The sequence below is a fragment of the Coregonus lavaretus genome (genome assembly GCF_964263955.1).
Source record: "Coregonus lavaretus genome assembly, chromosome: 5".
Lineage (NCBI taxonomy): Eukaryota > Metazoa > Chordata > Actinopteri > Salmoniformes > Salmonidae > Coregonus > Coregonus lavaretus.
This window is the reverse complement of record NC_139992.1, coordinates 59586399-59601331: the sequence shown is the minus strand read 5'-3', so window position 1 is coordinate 59601331 and position 14933 is coordinate 59586399. Positions and strand designations below refer to the sequence as shown.

At 44.1% G+C, this 14933-nt stretch overlaps 1 protein-coding gene across 8 annotated transcripts in view; it reads right to left on the bottom strand.

Moving 5' to 3' along the window:
- lrrfip1a (leucine rich repeat (in FLII) interacting protein 1a) overlaps nt 1-14933 on the bottom strand; it is an 89595-nt gene that overhangs the window by 12153 nt on the left and 62509 nt on the right. For 4 of the 8 annotated variants that reach the window (XM_084162371.1, XM_084162377.1, XM_084162378.1 and 1 more), the window contains 7 exons: nt 4412-4564; nt 4145-4216; nt 3301-3471; nt 1411-1503; nt 1111-1203; nt 720-812; nt 426-573 (listed from right to left, as the gene is read on the bottom strand). In XM_084162371.1, the coding sequence (XP_084018497.1) occupies nt 426-573; nt 720-812; nt 1111-1203; nt 1411-1503; nt 3301-3471; nt 4145-4216; nt 4412-4564 (823 nt within the window). The remainder of the gene's footprint in view (nt 1-425; nt 574-719; nt 813-1110; nt 1204-1410; nt 1504-3300; nt 3472-4144; nt 4217-4411; nt 4565-14933) is intronic. The other 4 variants (XM_084162375.1, XM_084162376.1, XM_084162373.1 and 1 more) reach the window with 3 other exon arrangements.

Sequence of the window (14933 nt, the reverse complement as noted above, 5' to 3'; positions counted from 1 at the left end):
TTGACATTTATCAGGTTGAAGCAAAGAGTTTATAATAAACACAAGGTCAACATAATTTCACCAAAGCAATCAGCCTAATGACCCTGGACTTACCTCAATATTAAACCACTATGTAGGATACACATTTTGGCACCAAAACAAGGGTGTTTACACCATCTGCTTTAATCATGGTTCAGATACATGGATTAGTTTAAATGCATCAGGTGCAAGGGTTGCAATGGGTTGGGAGGAGAATCAGTGGTGAAAGCTTAGAAGTTAGTCGCAGAAGAAGTCCAAAACCTATGTCAGTCAACCAAACTCAGGTTAAGTCTACAGGTTTGCATTAGGCATGATTTAAGCTTACAAGTTAGGTGTAATTTGGAAACGCTATGAGGTAAGCAGGAGATTACAACATGTAGCGATCTTTGTCCAGTAATGGTGCTTACCAAGCATGCTGTTTCCCCCTTCCATGGGCGACGTCTGGGAGTCCTGAACCAATTGAGAAGCTGGATCTCCACTGGCTGACCCTTCAGTTCCCAACTCCAGCGTTTCCCCATTGGTGGTCAGGTCAGGTCTGAGGACAATTCCATGTTTCTGGGCAGGACATGAACACAAACTGATGACAGGCTTAAGAATCTCACAACAGTACATTTTAGCCACATAACTACAATAGAGAAACCCTGTTTCAGGGGCCACTGTTGCATATTCCGAGCTCCGACTCCCATGAGATGACAAAGTACCTTCAGAATATCTTTTAGCTGGACCACCTCATCCCTGAGCTCATCCCGCTCATTTCGGATGGCATCCGAATACTCCTTCTGCCGCTCTAAGGCCTGAGCAGCGCCCCCAGTGGGGGAGGAGGAAGTGCAGGTGAAGAACAAAGGAAGATATGGGTGAAGTAAGTGAAAGTGAGCATAGAGAAAGTGAGGGAAGGTACAGTATACAGTATCAAGCATTCATGCACTTAGCTAGCATCAACTTCTCTGCCTAAGTAAATAAGTGTATTTTAACACCACAAAGCAGGTGAACATATCACAATGTGTGGGGGTTTACACTTGCATACATACACCAAATGCTACCAAATTGAACATGTACTAACAAAACTAATGGATTAGAGTTCACAGGGCATACCCCAATCTTTTTATCCTTCCACTCCACGGTTTCCTGCAGGTCAGAGATTTCCCTAACAAAGCTGTCCTGCTTGAGACGCATCTGACGGATCTCCTGGACAGCGGAAACGCAGCAAGATGTGATGGAATAAACAGGAGAGAAGGAAGTGTGTTTGAAAGGAGTGAGAACAATAGATGATCAGCATGGAGGTGAGGAGACAGGGAAGTTCAGAAATAAGAAAACTGAAAGGTGACAGGTAAAGTCATTTTGGCTGTCCTGACAAGCTTGGGGGTTTAATTTCGAGGATGCCCCCAGACTCACTGTTAGTAACTCCTCGCTCTGTTTTAGCATCTCCTTCATCTCGTTGAACTGGAACTGCAGCACGCCGTGGGCATGTTTCTCACGCTCAAAGTCCTGGGAGAAATGACAGATGTTTGAATGGATTTGCATAATATACATTTGCACATTTTGTTACGTTACAGCCTTATTCTAAAATGGATTAAATATATATTTTTCTCATCAATCTACACACAATACCCCATAATGACAAAGCGAAAACTGGTTTCTATAAATATTTGCAAATGTATTACAAATAAAAAACAGAAATACCTTATTTACATAGGTATTCAGACCCTTTGCTATGACACTCGAAATTGAGCTCAGGTTTCCATTGATCATCCTTGAGATGTTTCTACAACTTGATTGGAGTCCACCTGTGGTAAATTCAATTGATTGGACATGATTTGGAAAGGCACACACCTGTCTATATAAGGTCCCACAGTTGACAGTGCATGTTAGAGCAAAAACCAAGCCATGAGGTCGAAGGAATTGTCCGTAGAGCTCCGAGACAGGATTTTGTAGACGCACAGATCTGGGGAAGGGTACCAAAAAATTCCTGCAGCATTGAAGGTCCCCAGGAACACAGTGGCCTCCATCATTCTTAAATGGAATAATTTTTGAACCAGCAAGTCTCTTCCTAGAGCTGGCCGCCCAGCCAAACTGAGCAATCAAGGGGGAGAAGGGCCTTGGTCAGGGAGGTGACCAAAAACCCGATGGTCACTCTGACTGCAGCACTCCACCAATCAGGCCTTTATGGTAGAGTGGCCAGACGGAAACCACTCCTCAGTAAAAGGCACATGCCCGCTTGGAGTTTGCCAAAAGGCACCTAAAGGACTCTCAGACCTTGAGAAATAAGATTCTCTGGTCTGATGAAACCAAGATTGAACTCCTTGGCCTGAATTCCAAGCGTCACGTCTGGAGGAAACCTGGAACCATCCCTACCGTGAAGAATGGTGGGGGCAGCATCATGCTGTGGGGATGTTTTTCAGCGGCAGGGACTGGGAGACTAGTCAGGATCGAGGGTAAGATGAACGGCGCAAAGTACAGAGAGATCCTTGATAAAAACCTGCTCCAGAGCGCTCAGAACCTCAGACTGGGGTGAAGGTTCAACTTCCAACAGGACAGCGGCCCTAAGCAAACAGCCAAGACAACGCAGGAGTGGCTTCGGGACAAGTCTCTGAATGTCCGTGAGTGGCCCAGCCAGAGCCCGGACTTCAACCCAATCGAACATCTCTGGAGAGACCTGAAAATAGCTGTGCAGCGACACTCCCCATCCAACCTTACAGAGCTTGAGAGGATCTGCAGAGAAGAATGGGAGAAACTTCCCAAATACAGGTGTGCCAAGCTTGTAGCGTCATACCCAAGAAGACTTGAGGCTGTAATCGCTGCCAAAGGGGCTTCAACAAAGTACTGAGTAAAGGGTCTGAAAACGTATGTAAATGTAATATTTTATTTATTTATTTTTAATACATTTGCAAAAAATTCAAAAACGTTTTTTGCTTTGGCATTATAGGGTATTGTGTGTAAATTGATGAGGGGGAAAAAACTATTTAATCCATTTTAGAATAAGGCTGAACCGTAACAAAATGTGGAAAAAGTGATGGGAGTCTGAATACTTTCCGAATGCACTGTATATACAGTTCATGTTTATAATCATCCATTATTGCATTACTATAGGCACCTATAGTTTCCAAAAGGTACCATCTGGCTAATGTCAATCCCAGTTTCCACCTAATATCGCCCTCCTCAATACCCCTTTCTCTTTCTATCCTAACTTTCCCCTTCATCTTACTGTAATTGTATATTTCTCTAGATCTGGCCCTATCCTTTCTCTCCCTCTCCATCTCTCCTTCCCTCTGATCTATCCCATACCTTGCTCTTCCCCTCGTACTCGCGGCGTGACTCGGACAGCAGCTCCTCTAGCTCCATGAGCGAGTCCTTCAGCGTGTCCACCTGGTACATCAGGTTGTTCTTCTCGTTGTCCAGTTGGGCGTTGGACACCATGGCCTTGCGGTACTTCTCCTCCACCTCCACTAGGGTATCCTATAGGAAGACATGCCCATTGGTGTATGCACATGGGAACACAGACACATAGACAGACAGACTGAAAGACACACAGACCCTCACACAGACCAATATCCAAGGAGGTATTGTAACATCGCTGCCACTTCCATTCTCTATACTCCGTTCTGATGGTTTCAACTGGGAGGAACGATCAGAAACATGGAGAATGGAGGGCATGGATAGAATTCCATGGACATAATTCGTATTCAGAGGGAAATTATGTGATGATGTTAGGACACAAGCAACAGTTGCCTACTACATGCCTGTGGGGTTATTGAATTTGACATCAGGACAGCTTAACTTGTTGACTGCTTTGAAAGTAAGCTGAAAAATGCATAGGAAAAGACAAGCAAGCCATCTAGCCTGAAGGGATACGTAAGAAAATAATTCTAAAACATTCATTAAATATTAGTCAGGAGGACTAATCATTGCTTAATAGGAGGCTCTCAGGTACTTTAACACTGACAACTAAAACTACCATTGGTTAATTCTGAGGAAGTGCAAAACTATTAATGGTTAATTGTAGGGTAGTCTAAAGTTTAGACTAAACCTATCATTGGTCAACTCAAAAGCTAGGGAAGGGAAGACTAAAATCATATGAATATTAACAGGGCCTCAGACTGGGTTGCGTTGGGTCAGTCCAGTAATGTACCTTGACTTCTTTGAGGCTCTGCATGTACTTGGACTCCACATCTTGGATCTGATCCTTCAGCTCATGAATCTCCTGGGGTGAAGAGCGTGGCAGGGTTGAGGAGAGAGACAGAAGCATGCTGCGACAGGGTTCGATAGGTGATGTGACAAGCACAATGATAGGTAGAGAATGACGTGCAGAGCAGTGTGTGCTGTACAGTGATGGGCTCTTAAAGAGTGGAAGTGATGGAAAATGGTGCTAGGACCCCCATGTTTTTGTAACCTTTACCTTGATCTCTCGTATGGAGGTTTCTGTGTCGCCAGTGATGGACGTTTCGCCACTTCCTCTCCGAGAGGAAGACCCGCCCAGCGAGGCGAGGGTGGCTGCTGATAGGGTGGAAGCGGCTCGAGATCCCTTTTCCAGGTAATCTCTGTCCTCCACCTGGGAATAACGGGGAGATACTGTTAGAACAGGGGCCACATCATGACTTTAGGGCCTAGAATAGCGGCCGGAAGGCCTTGGATTCACACTCAATGTCCCCATCACTGTTTTACCTTACTCCACTTTGTCTAATCACATTATCCCTCACAAGCTGTAGGGGGAAGTCAGTAATCTTTTCATTCAATCATAAACCATGAGCAGTTTAAATGTTGTTATAACACACCAATTACTGGGTAAGTTAAGAGTGCATGCCTAATTATATATATTTTTTTACAGCTGTCTGAATTTCAATGCCTTGCAATGTTCATTGTTATGTTCCGTCACATATGACAACTGCAACATATTACAATCAAACTGTACCTGAGTATTCAGCATGCTATGTTAGGTATGGGAAATGAACAATATGAGTATCAATCAGCATCAATACTGGTTACAGGAGTTCCTACATTCTAAAATAGTTCATGGTAGTTCTAGTCCACAACACAGACCATACTGTTGTTAGTACCATTCTACAAAGACTCTCGTTTCATCTACAAGACACCATCCAACTGCATGCTATAGAACAGCAATTCATCTTTTTTATTCACTAGTGCCCCTGTTGATGAAATCTCTTCAGTTCTAAAAGCACTTTCTAAGGTCTCCTCTCACCCATCTTCCAGGTGTGACAACGACCATACAGTTGGAGTTGACAGCACAATCCAGGCTACCAGTTCACACAGCAAGTCAGACAGTAATTAGTCTCTTTAGGTCTACCCTCCACTCCACACAGAAGCAGCCAGTCTTTCTATGTAAGTTGAGACCACACAGCCATGCCCTGGCATGACTCTGGGCGGGCAGGGCTGCCCCACTCACGTTGGATAAATTGGGGATGGTCATGTGATCCAGGTCTCTGGGCAGGCCACTGCTGGTGGCCACGCTGCGCAGGAAGCTGGCCACAGAGTTGCAGTCATCATCCTAGTGGCCCACCAGGGAGTGCAATAGGACAAAGTATATTCAGGTAGGGCACTGTATGAATCCCTATCTCTCACACTGCCTCTTTCCAACCAAAACTTCTGTATGAATGAACACACAATCATGGCCAAATGGAGAATCTGTGTCAAACGGAACAAGGATCGGCCTACAGCTGTATAGAATAATGAGCATACTAAACAGTAGACACAGTAGCCCACATGCAAATTAATTCCTGTAAAGAAATACTTTAAAGTTAGATTACTTGTTAAGGGAGGATGACCCAGCATACCAGATGTCAACTAGTCTTCATATTCTTGCCACTGGTTAATAAAATATCTGCCCAGAGTTGACTATTCAAACCAGAGGCTTTTCTGGGCAACCTCTCAACACAAATGAGGTACAGCAAGAAGTTGTACTGGGTCTCAGATATCACCTTGTCTGTTACAATAATAATCTCAGTCTGAAAGATGCCAGTTATGTATTTATTAGGGCTGGCACAATTACTGTATAACCGCGTAACCGATAGTTATGGAAAATAAAATAACCGTCATAACCGTTTAAATTGTATATATACTTTTTTTTTTTGTGGAACGAACAGCTGACTGAAGACGGGACGGCCAGTTATTTGAGTGGTTGAGTCCATTTCTGCGGTAATATGGACTCTTATCAACATGATTAAACTTTGTTGCTCCTTTCTGAAACAAGCAAGATGCTGTAGCAAACATTCTACATTCCACGGTAACGTAGAATGTTAATTCAAATGATGTTAACTACTGTGGCTCTGTAATGTCAGTTGAGTTGAATAACATGTTGATGAGTACTTTTCCTGCTTTTGCTCCCTGCTTTGCTCCTATGGGTACACTCACAATGGCCGCCAGTCCACCCATTACACCACTATTGACTTGAACGCGGACACCTGTTCTATTAATTGTATTTCTATGGCAGCACATGCAGTCACGAACGGAGAGGAGAAAAATCTGTATTTTTGTTATTACGGTGACTGCAGTCAATTGGCTGGCCAGTAACCATCCTAAATTCCATGACCGTCACAGCTCTAGTATTTATCTAAAGTTATGTATTTCTATCCCTGTTGTCTAACAAAACACAAATCCCAAAGCACAGGGCAAATCCAATATTTATTTTGGCATGACGCAGCATCCTGTTTCCATTGATCATCCATGAGATGTTTCTACAACTTCATTGGAGTCCACCTGTGGTAAATTAAATTGATTGGACATGATTTGGAAAGGCAAACACTTGTCTATATAAGGTCCCACAGTTGACGGTGCATGTCAGAGCAAAAACCAAGCCATGAGGTCGAAGGAATTGTCCGTAGAGCTCCGAGACAGGATTGTGTCGAGGCACAAATCTGGGGAAGGGTACCAAAACATTTCTGCAGCATTGAAAGTCCTCAAGAACACAGTGGCCTCCATCATTCTTAAATGGAAGAAGTTTGGAACCACCAAGAGTCTTCCAAAAGCTGGCCGCCCGGGCCAAACTGAGCAATCAAGGGGGAGAAGGGCCTTGGTCAGGGAGGTGACCAAGAACCCGATGGTCACTCTGACAGAGCTTTAGAGTTCCTCTGTGGAGATGGGAGAACCTTCCAGAAGGACAACCATCTCTGCAGCACTCCACCAATCAGGCCTTTATGGTAGAGTGGCCAGACGGAAGCCACTCCTCAGAAAAAGGCACATGACAGCCCGCTTGGAGTTTGCCATGAGGCACTGTAAGGACTCTCAGACCTTGAGAAACAAGATTCTCTGGTCTGATGAAACGAAGATTGAACTCTTTTGCCTGGATGCCAAGCGTCACGTCTGGAGAAAACCTGGCACCATCCCTACGGTGAAGCATGGTGGTGGCAGCATCATGCTGTGGGGATGTTTTTCAGCGGCATGGACTGGGAGACTAGTCAGGATCGAGGCAAGGATCAACGGAGCAAAGTACAGAGAGCTCCTTGATGAAAACCTGTTCCAGAGCGCTCAGGACCTCAGACTGGGGTGAAGGTTCACCTTCCAACAGGACAACGACCCTAAGCACACAGCCAAGACAACGCAGGAGTGGCTTCGGGACAAGTCTCTGAATGTCCTTGAGTGGCCCAGCCAGAGCCCGGACTTGAAACCGATCTAACATCTCTGGAGAAACCTGAAAATAGCTGTGCAGCGACGCTCCCCATCCAACTTGACAGAGCTTGAGAGGATCTGCAGAGAAGAATGGGAGAAACTCCCCAAATACAGGTGTGCCAAGCTTGTAGCGTCATACCCAAGAAGAGTCGAGGCTGTAATCGCTGCCAAAGGTGCTACAACAAAGTACTGAGTAAAGGGTCTGAATACTTATGTAAAGTTGATATTTCAGTTTTTTAGTTTTAATACATTTGCAAGAAATTCTAAAAACCTGTTTTTGCTTTGTCATTATGGGGTATTGTGTGTAGATTGATGAGGATATATCTTTTTTTAAATCCATTTTAGAATGAGGCTGTAACGTAACAATGTGGAAAAAGACAAAGACTTTCAGAATGCACCGTATAACACCATACATAAAACAAACAAAAACGATGAAGGTTTACTTTAAAGGTAGACTCAGCGATATGACGTAGATGCAAAAAGTGAACAGCATAATGGGTCAATTTCTGCAACTACTAAGAGCGTTGAAGCGCGAGTCTTAACTTCTCTGCTGTTTTGGTGCCCTGGCTACCACGCTTTACACAGCGTGAAGCGAAACATACACATACGCAGATCCTGTGTGTAACTGTGTGAGAGCGAAATGTTGCATCTCGCTCATCTCAATATCTCCATCGTTGCTCATGGCAACGTCATTTCGCTGAGTCTACCTTTAAATCTTAAGACAATATAACTAGTCCACTGTAAAAGAAAACTCTGTTTGTGATTAAATGCTCGTGCCACTCTAATGCTCCATGGCTGGACAGTGTGACTGAGGAGGGGAGCTCACCACTGGGCTGGCACGGGCTGAGCTGGCCCTGGAGGAGGCCCTTGAACTGCTGCCGCGATAACTACTGTACTCCGAATGCTGGGGAGGGCACATACACACCATCATCAGTGTGCACGCACACAACGCACACAACACACACGTGCACGTCTGCAGTACCCACTCACATACGCACACCAGGCGACAAGTAGAGAACTCCTAAGCCCAACAGAGTTATTCAGTGCACTACATTAACATTCACAGGGAACTGAACCCACAACCTGCAAGCACCATGCTCCAACCAACTGAAATGTAGCGCCAAAGTTAATGTGTGTCATATCAACAGCACAAACACAGACTTTCACCAGAGCTAAACACACTCTGGAAACTAAAACTCATGACTGAAAAACAGAACACATCATACAAATGCTAATAAAATAACCATGAACAGAACACACCTGTCATACATTCCAGTTACTCACAGACATGCCCTACACACACATACAGTGAGGGAAAAAAGTATTTGATCCCCTGCTGATTTTGTACGTTTGCCCACTGACAAAGAAAGGATCAGTCTATAATTTTAATGGTAGGTTTATTTGAACAGTGAGAGACAGAATAACAACAAAAAAATCCAGAAAAACACATGTCAAAAATGTTATAAATTGATTTGCATTTTAATGAGGGAAATAAGTATTTGACCCCCTCTCAATCAGAAAGATTTCTGGCTCCCAGGTGTCTTTTATACAGGTAACGAGCTGAGATTAGGAGCACACTCTTAAAGGAAGTGCTCCTAATCTCAGCTTGTTACCTGTATAAAAGACACCTGTCCACAGAAGCAATCAATCAGATTCCAAACTCTCCACCATGGCCAAGACCAAAGAGCTCTCCAAGGATGTCAAGGACAAGATTGTAGACCTACACAAGGCTGGAATGGGCTACAAGACCATCGCCAAGCAGCTTGGTAAAAAGGTGACAACAGTTGGTGCGATTATTCGCAAATGGAAGAAACACAAAAGAACTGTCAATCTCCCTCGGCCTGGGGCTCCATGCAAGATCTCACCTAGTGGAGTTGCAATGATCATGTGAACAGTGAGGAATCAGCCCAGAACTACACGGGAGGATCTTGTCAATGATCTCAAGGCAGATGGGACCATAGTCACCAAGAAAACAATTGGTAACACACTATGCCGTGAAGGACTAAAATCCTGCAGCGCCAGCAAGGTCCCCCTGCTCAAGAAAGCACATATACAGGCCCGTCTGAAGTTTGCCAATGAACATCTGAATGATTCAGAGGAGAACTGGGTGAAAGTGTTGTGGTCAGATGAGACCAAAATCGAGCTCTTTGGCATCAACTCAACTCGCCGTGTTTGGAGGAGGAGGAATGCTGCCTATGACCCCAAGAACACCATCCCCACCGTCAAACATGGAGGTGGAAACATTATGCTTTGGGGGTGTTTTTCACAAGTTGTCACCTTTGGGGGTGACAACTTCACCGCATCAAAGGGACGATGGACAGGGCCATGTACCGTCAAATCTTGGGTGAGAACCTCCTTCCCTCAGTCAGGGCATTGAAAATGGGTCGTGAATGGGTATTCCAGCATGACAATTACCCAAAACACACAGCCAAGGCAACAAAGGAGTGGCTCAAGAAGAAGCACATTAAGGTCCTGGAGTGGCCTAGCCAGTCTCCAGACCTTAATCCCATAGAAAATCTGTGGAGGGAGCTGAAGGTTCGAGTTGCCAAACGTCAGCCTCGAAACCTTAATGAGTTGGAGAAGATCTGCAAAGAGGAGTGGGACAAAATCCCTCCTGAGATGTGTGCAAACCTGGTGGCCAACTACAAGAAACATCTGACCTCTGTGATTGCCAACAAGGGTTTTTCCACCAAGTACTAAGTCATGTTTTGCAGAGGGGTCAAATACTTATTTCCCTCATTAAAATGCAAATCAATTCATAACATTTTTGACATGCGTTTCTCTGGATTTCTTTGTTGTTATTCTGTCTCTCACTGTTCAAATAAACCTACCATTAAAATTATAGACTGATCATGTCTTTGTCAGTGGGCAAATGTACAAAATCAGTAGGGGATCAAATACTTTTTTCCCCTCACTGTATTAACCCAATTCAAACACTTGCTTTGCAATTAGTGAAGCAATTTCCTCAACTCTATCTCAAATTATAGGCCCGGAAGAAAATATTCCTATCAATCTTTCGGTTGAGTACTCAAACGGAAAGGTTAGTGACCTATTAGTCATCTATTAGGTGCAGAGGGGATATAAGATGTTACAAGGTAAGGACACGTGGGTTTACTGCCACACACACAAACACAATCCCACAATGCATTGGGAGGCTTACACGAGAGCTGGAGCCGGTGACCCGTCGAGCCCCACTGTACAGACTGTCCTCATATAAAGAGCCCTGCAGGGGTGGGATCGGACGTCACACACACACACACACACACGCAGGCGCACACACACACACGCAGGCGCACACACACACACAAACACACACACAGGATTGAAACAACATAACGATATTCGCAGCAGTGCTCTCAGAGACATATTTGCTAGTCCACACGACACAGTGACATAATCATAGCCGCTTCTTCAGTGCACAGTAACTTCTCCAGTAAAATCCAAACACCCAAAAGTAAATTGTTGCTACTATAAGTGCGATCAGAACTTCTTGATAATTACAGAATGGCTCCTATAGCCATTGGTTACACTATGAAACTAAAAAAGTACTAGAGTGCTTATTTTCAAGATGATCTTGTGATAAAAACCGTGTCTTTCAGGTGACAATAGGCACATTGGTGAGCAACGCATGTGTTACAGGTAGCATATTAAGTATCATAATGGGTGGGGTCAAATGTCACACTAATGAATGGCATCACAAACCCTGTGATGGCGCCGGTAGGAGATCTGGCTGAGTAGCCCGGATGACTAAATGGAGTGTGGGTATAGTAGGGAGGGGGTAAGAATACTTGTCACAACATGTATTCACACTGTAGTTAGTGCCTGGGTAACAACAATGTTAAGACCATGTGATCTAGCCTGGTCCAAGATCTGTATGTGCCGCCTTGCCAACTACAACGGTAATTGTCACGCCCAACATGTTGGCAAGACTGCAAAAACTGATCTGGGAGCAGTTCTGGGAGTGCACGCCTCAGGAGAGGTAATATTGCCTTGATATAGGATTTTAAGTATATGTGTGTGGGTGTGTGCCCATGCATGCGTGTGTGTGAACAGACCTCGTAGGAAGAAAGCCGTTGCCTAGAAGAGGACAGACCATTGTTGCTGTTAAGGTCAGAGGAAGCATAGGATGCCTAAGATGAGGGAAAGAGGGAGAGGGGGAGGGATTGAAAGAGAAACAAGCAACACAGCAAGAGAGAGGAAACAGAAATGACTAAGAAACCTTAGTCGATATGTGTTTTGATGTAAAGGCAAACGGCCAATGACAATACCATTCAGTGGCACTCCACACAACAACACTACAGAACGTACACGGAATGTACAAAACATTAGGAACACCCTCTTGCCCCCAGTTGCACCCTCTTTTGCCCTCAGAACAGCCTCAATTCGCCAGGGCATGGACTCTATAAGATGTCGAAAGATTTCGACAGGGATGCTGGCCCATGTTGACTCCAATGCTCCCACAGTTGTGTCAAGTTGGCTGGATGTCCTTTGGGTGGTGGACCATTCTTGATACACATGGGAAACTGTTGAGCGTGAAAAAACAAGCAGCGTTTCAATTCTTGACACACTCAAACCGGTGCGCCTGGCACATACTACCATACCCCGTTCAAAGCCACTTAAATCTTTTGTCTTGCCCATTCACCCTCTGAATGGCACACATACGCAATCCATGCCACAACTGTCAAGGCTTAAAAATGTAACAAGTGACATCAATAAGGGATCATAGCTTTCACCTGGTCAATCTATGTTGTGGAAAGAGCAGATGTTCATAATGTTTTGTACACTCAGTGTATATAATGAATTCAAAGGGTGTCTCTGTCCATGACCATTATTTTTGCAGCTGTAATTTCACATTCACACAAATTTATAGTGTCTTTCCAAAGTTTCAATAGTGATAAATGAAACCATGCCGACTCATACTAAGCCAAATTCATGTCAAACACACTTTTGGCATAAATACATTTGGCATAAATACTGAACAAGAGAACATATCTCCATTTAAAGCTAAAGGCTGCTACTCTAAAGAGAGTGTTACAGCAACAAAAAACACCCAGATGAACTGGAAGAAAAAAACAACACACTGGGTGAGAGGAGTCAGACTTGCAGATATCACTTGAGTCAATGGCTAGTGGACAAGCCATGCGGAGAAAGAGAGAAGAAGAGGGAGGAGTGAGTATAAAGTAAGATACACATATCGCTCAATACATTTGGGGTCAGAAGTGGAATCTAGCATTCAGTAGTTAACACCAAAGTGTTAATGCATAGTCAGTCACACAACACCCACTGGCTGCAGGTCCAGTCTGGAGGAGCGAGAGACCCTGCTAATGCTCTCATCACTGAGTCTGGAGCTCTGAGAGTGGGTGAGGAGGAGAGGGAGAGATAACCCCTGGTGTCTACAACAACATTAAAGAAAAGACTGCTACCAAACACTCCACATTTCTGCCTCAATTCATGCCCTTAGAAAGCGGAACTTGCGGAGTTAACTCTATCTTATACAGTTCAAATGATTGAATTCAAATGGTTCCTTATTGGCAGTAGGGCTATTGCCAGAACTCTAAAAGAAAGAAAGAGGGAGAGGGAAAGAGGAAGAGAGGGAACCCACCGGCTGCAGATCTAGTCTGGAGGAGCGAGAGACCCTGCTAGTGCTCTCATCAACGAGTCTGGAGCTCTGAGAGTGGGTGAAGAGGAGAGAGAGAGAGATAAAGCCTAATTAACTGCAGGGCTCTTAACTACAGCACACCATGCTACACGGCACCCCTCTGCCTGCAAAATAATAACCAGAACTACCCTAACTGAAGCCGAATTTGAACAAAACGAAACAGTCAAGAAACTGCAAGTATCTTGGGAATAGTTCAGTGTGGTCAAGAATGACCTTTTTGTCAATATAAACAGTCTACTGATGGAATAAGGAATACGGAAACAAACAGTATGGAATTGGGTGGTATGGAAACCCCAGTATCGTGAAAATCCCTCAATGCGTACGTAGTAAACACACACATTTCGTCAGCAATCATTTAACTGAAGTCAACTTTAAACATGTCCACTTGAACCTATTGGCATTCATCCATTTACCCTGCTGGAGACTAGCCAGGTACTACAGGTTAAAGACACACTACTAACCCGACTGGATATAGCACTGTACTCATTGTCATAGCCGTTGCTCTGTAAGGGACAAAAGACATGCAAATGAGCAAAAAAACAGCAATCATTTTTCAATTTGGGCTACTCGTAACGGTCATAGTCTTTACATACGTCTCGATCTTTGTGTTTGTGTTTCTTCTTTTTCTTGGACTTCTTGTCCTTCTCCTGTGAAAGGGAGGAGGAGCCCTGATAGAGGGGGATTGAGGAGAGGAGGGTAAAGGTGTGTGTCAGGACGCCTCTCCGCCCATGGGAAAAGCCATCATGGAAACAGCATACATGGAGCCACACCCACGAATTACTGATATGTCAAATTAATGTCACAGAAAAAATACAACACATGCGCAAGACAGGATGGGGCAACAGATTTTAATGTGAATATTCTAAAATCCGCATAAAGAAAATATGCAAATTTTCCCACCAGTGGTGTGTTTCCACAAAACGGACTTAAATGTTCATGTACTGAATAAAAATAAACTCTACCAATAGTTTTATCACAAAAACTTTTGCTTTAAATAGCAAAATGTGCCTACTCTGGTCTTGGCACGTGCGCTCTAGCCAACAGCAGATACAGTGCGGGTAGGCTAGTCTACATGATGATATTTTTTTTTGTCAAACGGCAGTCAAGCGTCGATCATCATGTCACCAGAATAAGACCCTCAATATTTATTGGAAAGGAGCATGAAGATCACTGTGCACTTTCACCACCCTGTGATGTTCATCATAATTAATTTAATCTGTAGCCTAATAAACTGCATGGTTTCCCGAGTCGTAGTGGGAGGACTATACACTATGTGACTCCACTGCCATTTCTTGCATAATACATTTTAAGGACACAAAAAGATCCCACCATGTCAAACGAACAAATGATCTGTTGGCATTTATAAAATTGTACCGAAACTTCCTGTTTCCATCACAGCTGTCCTCATTTTCTTTATACGGTATGACTTTACTCGCATAAAAACGTGGTTATTGATTCCCATCATCACCAAACAACTGATAAAGACATTAGCCACACGTTACTTTCTGGTTTGGGTCAAACAAGCAAACCATTGCATCAGCCAAGAAAACCCCAAACTGACAACTAGGCCTAGACCTTTTTCGGTTTTAAAAACGTGCGTCTCCCTTTATGGATTTATGTATCACTCAACTACAGTTCT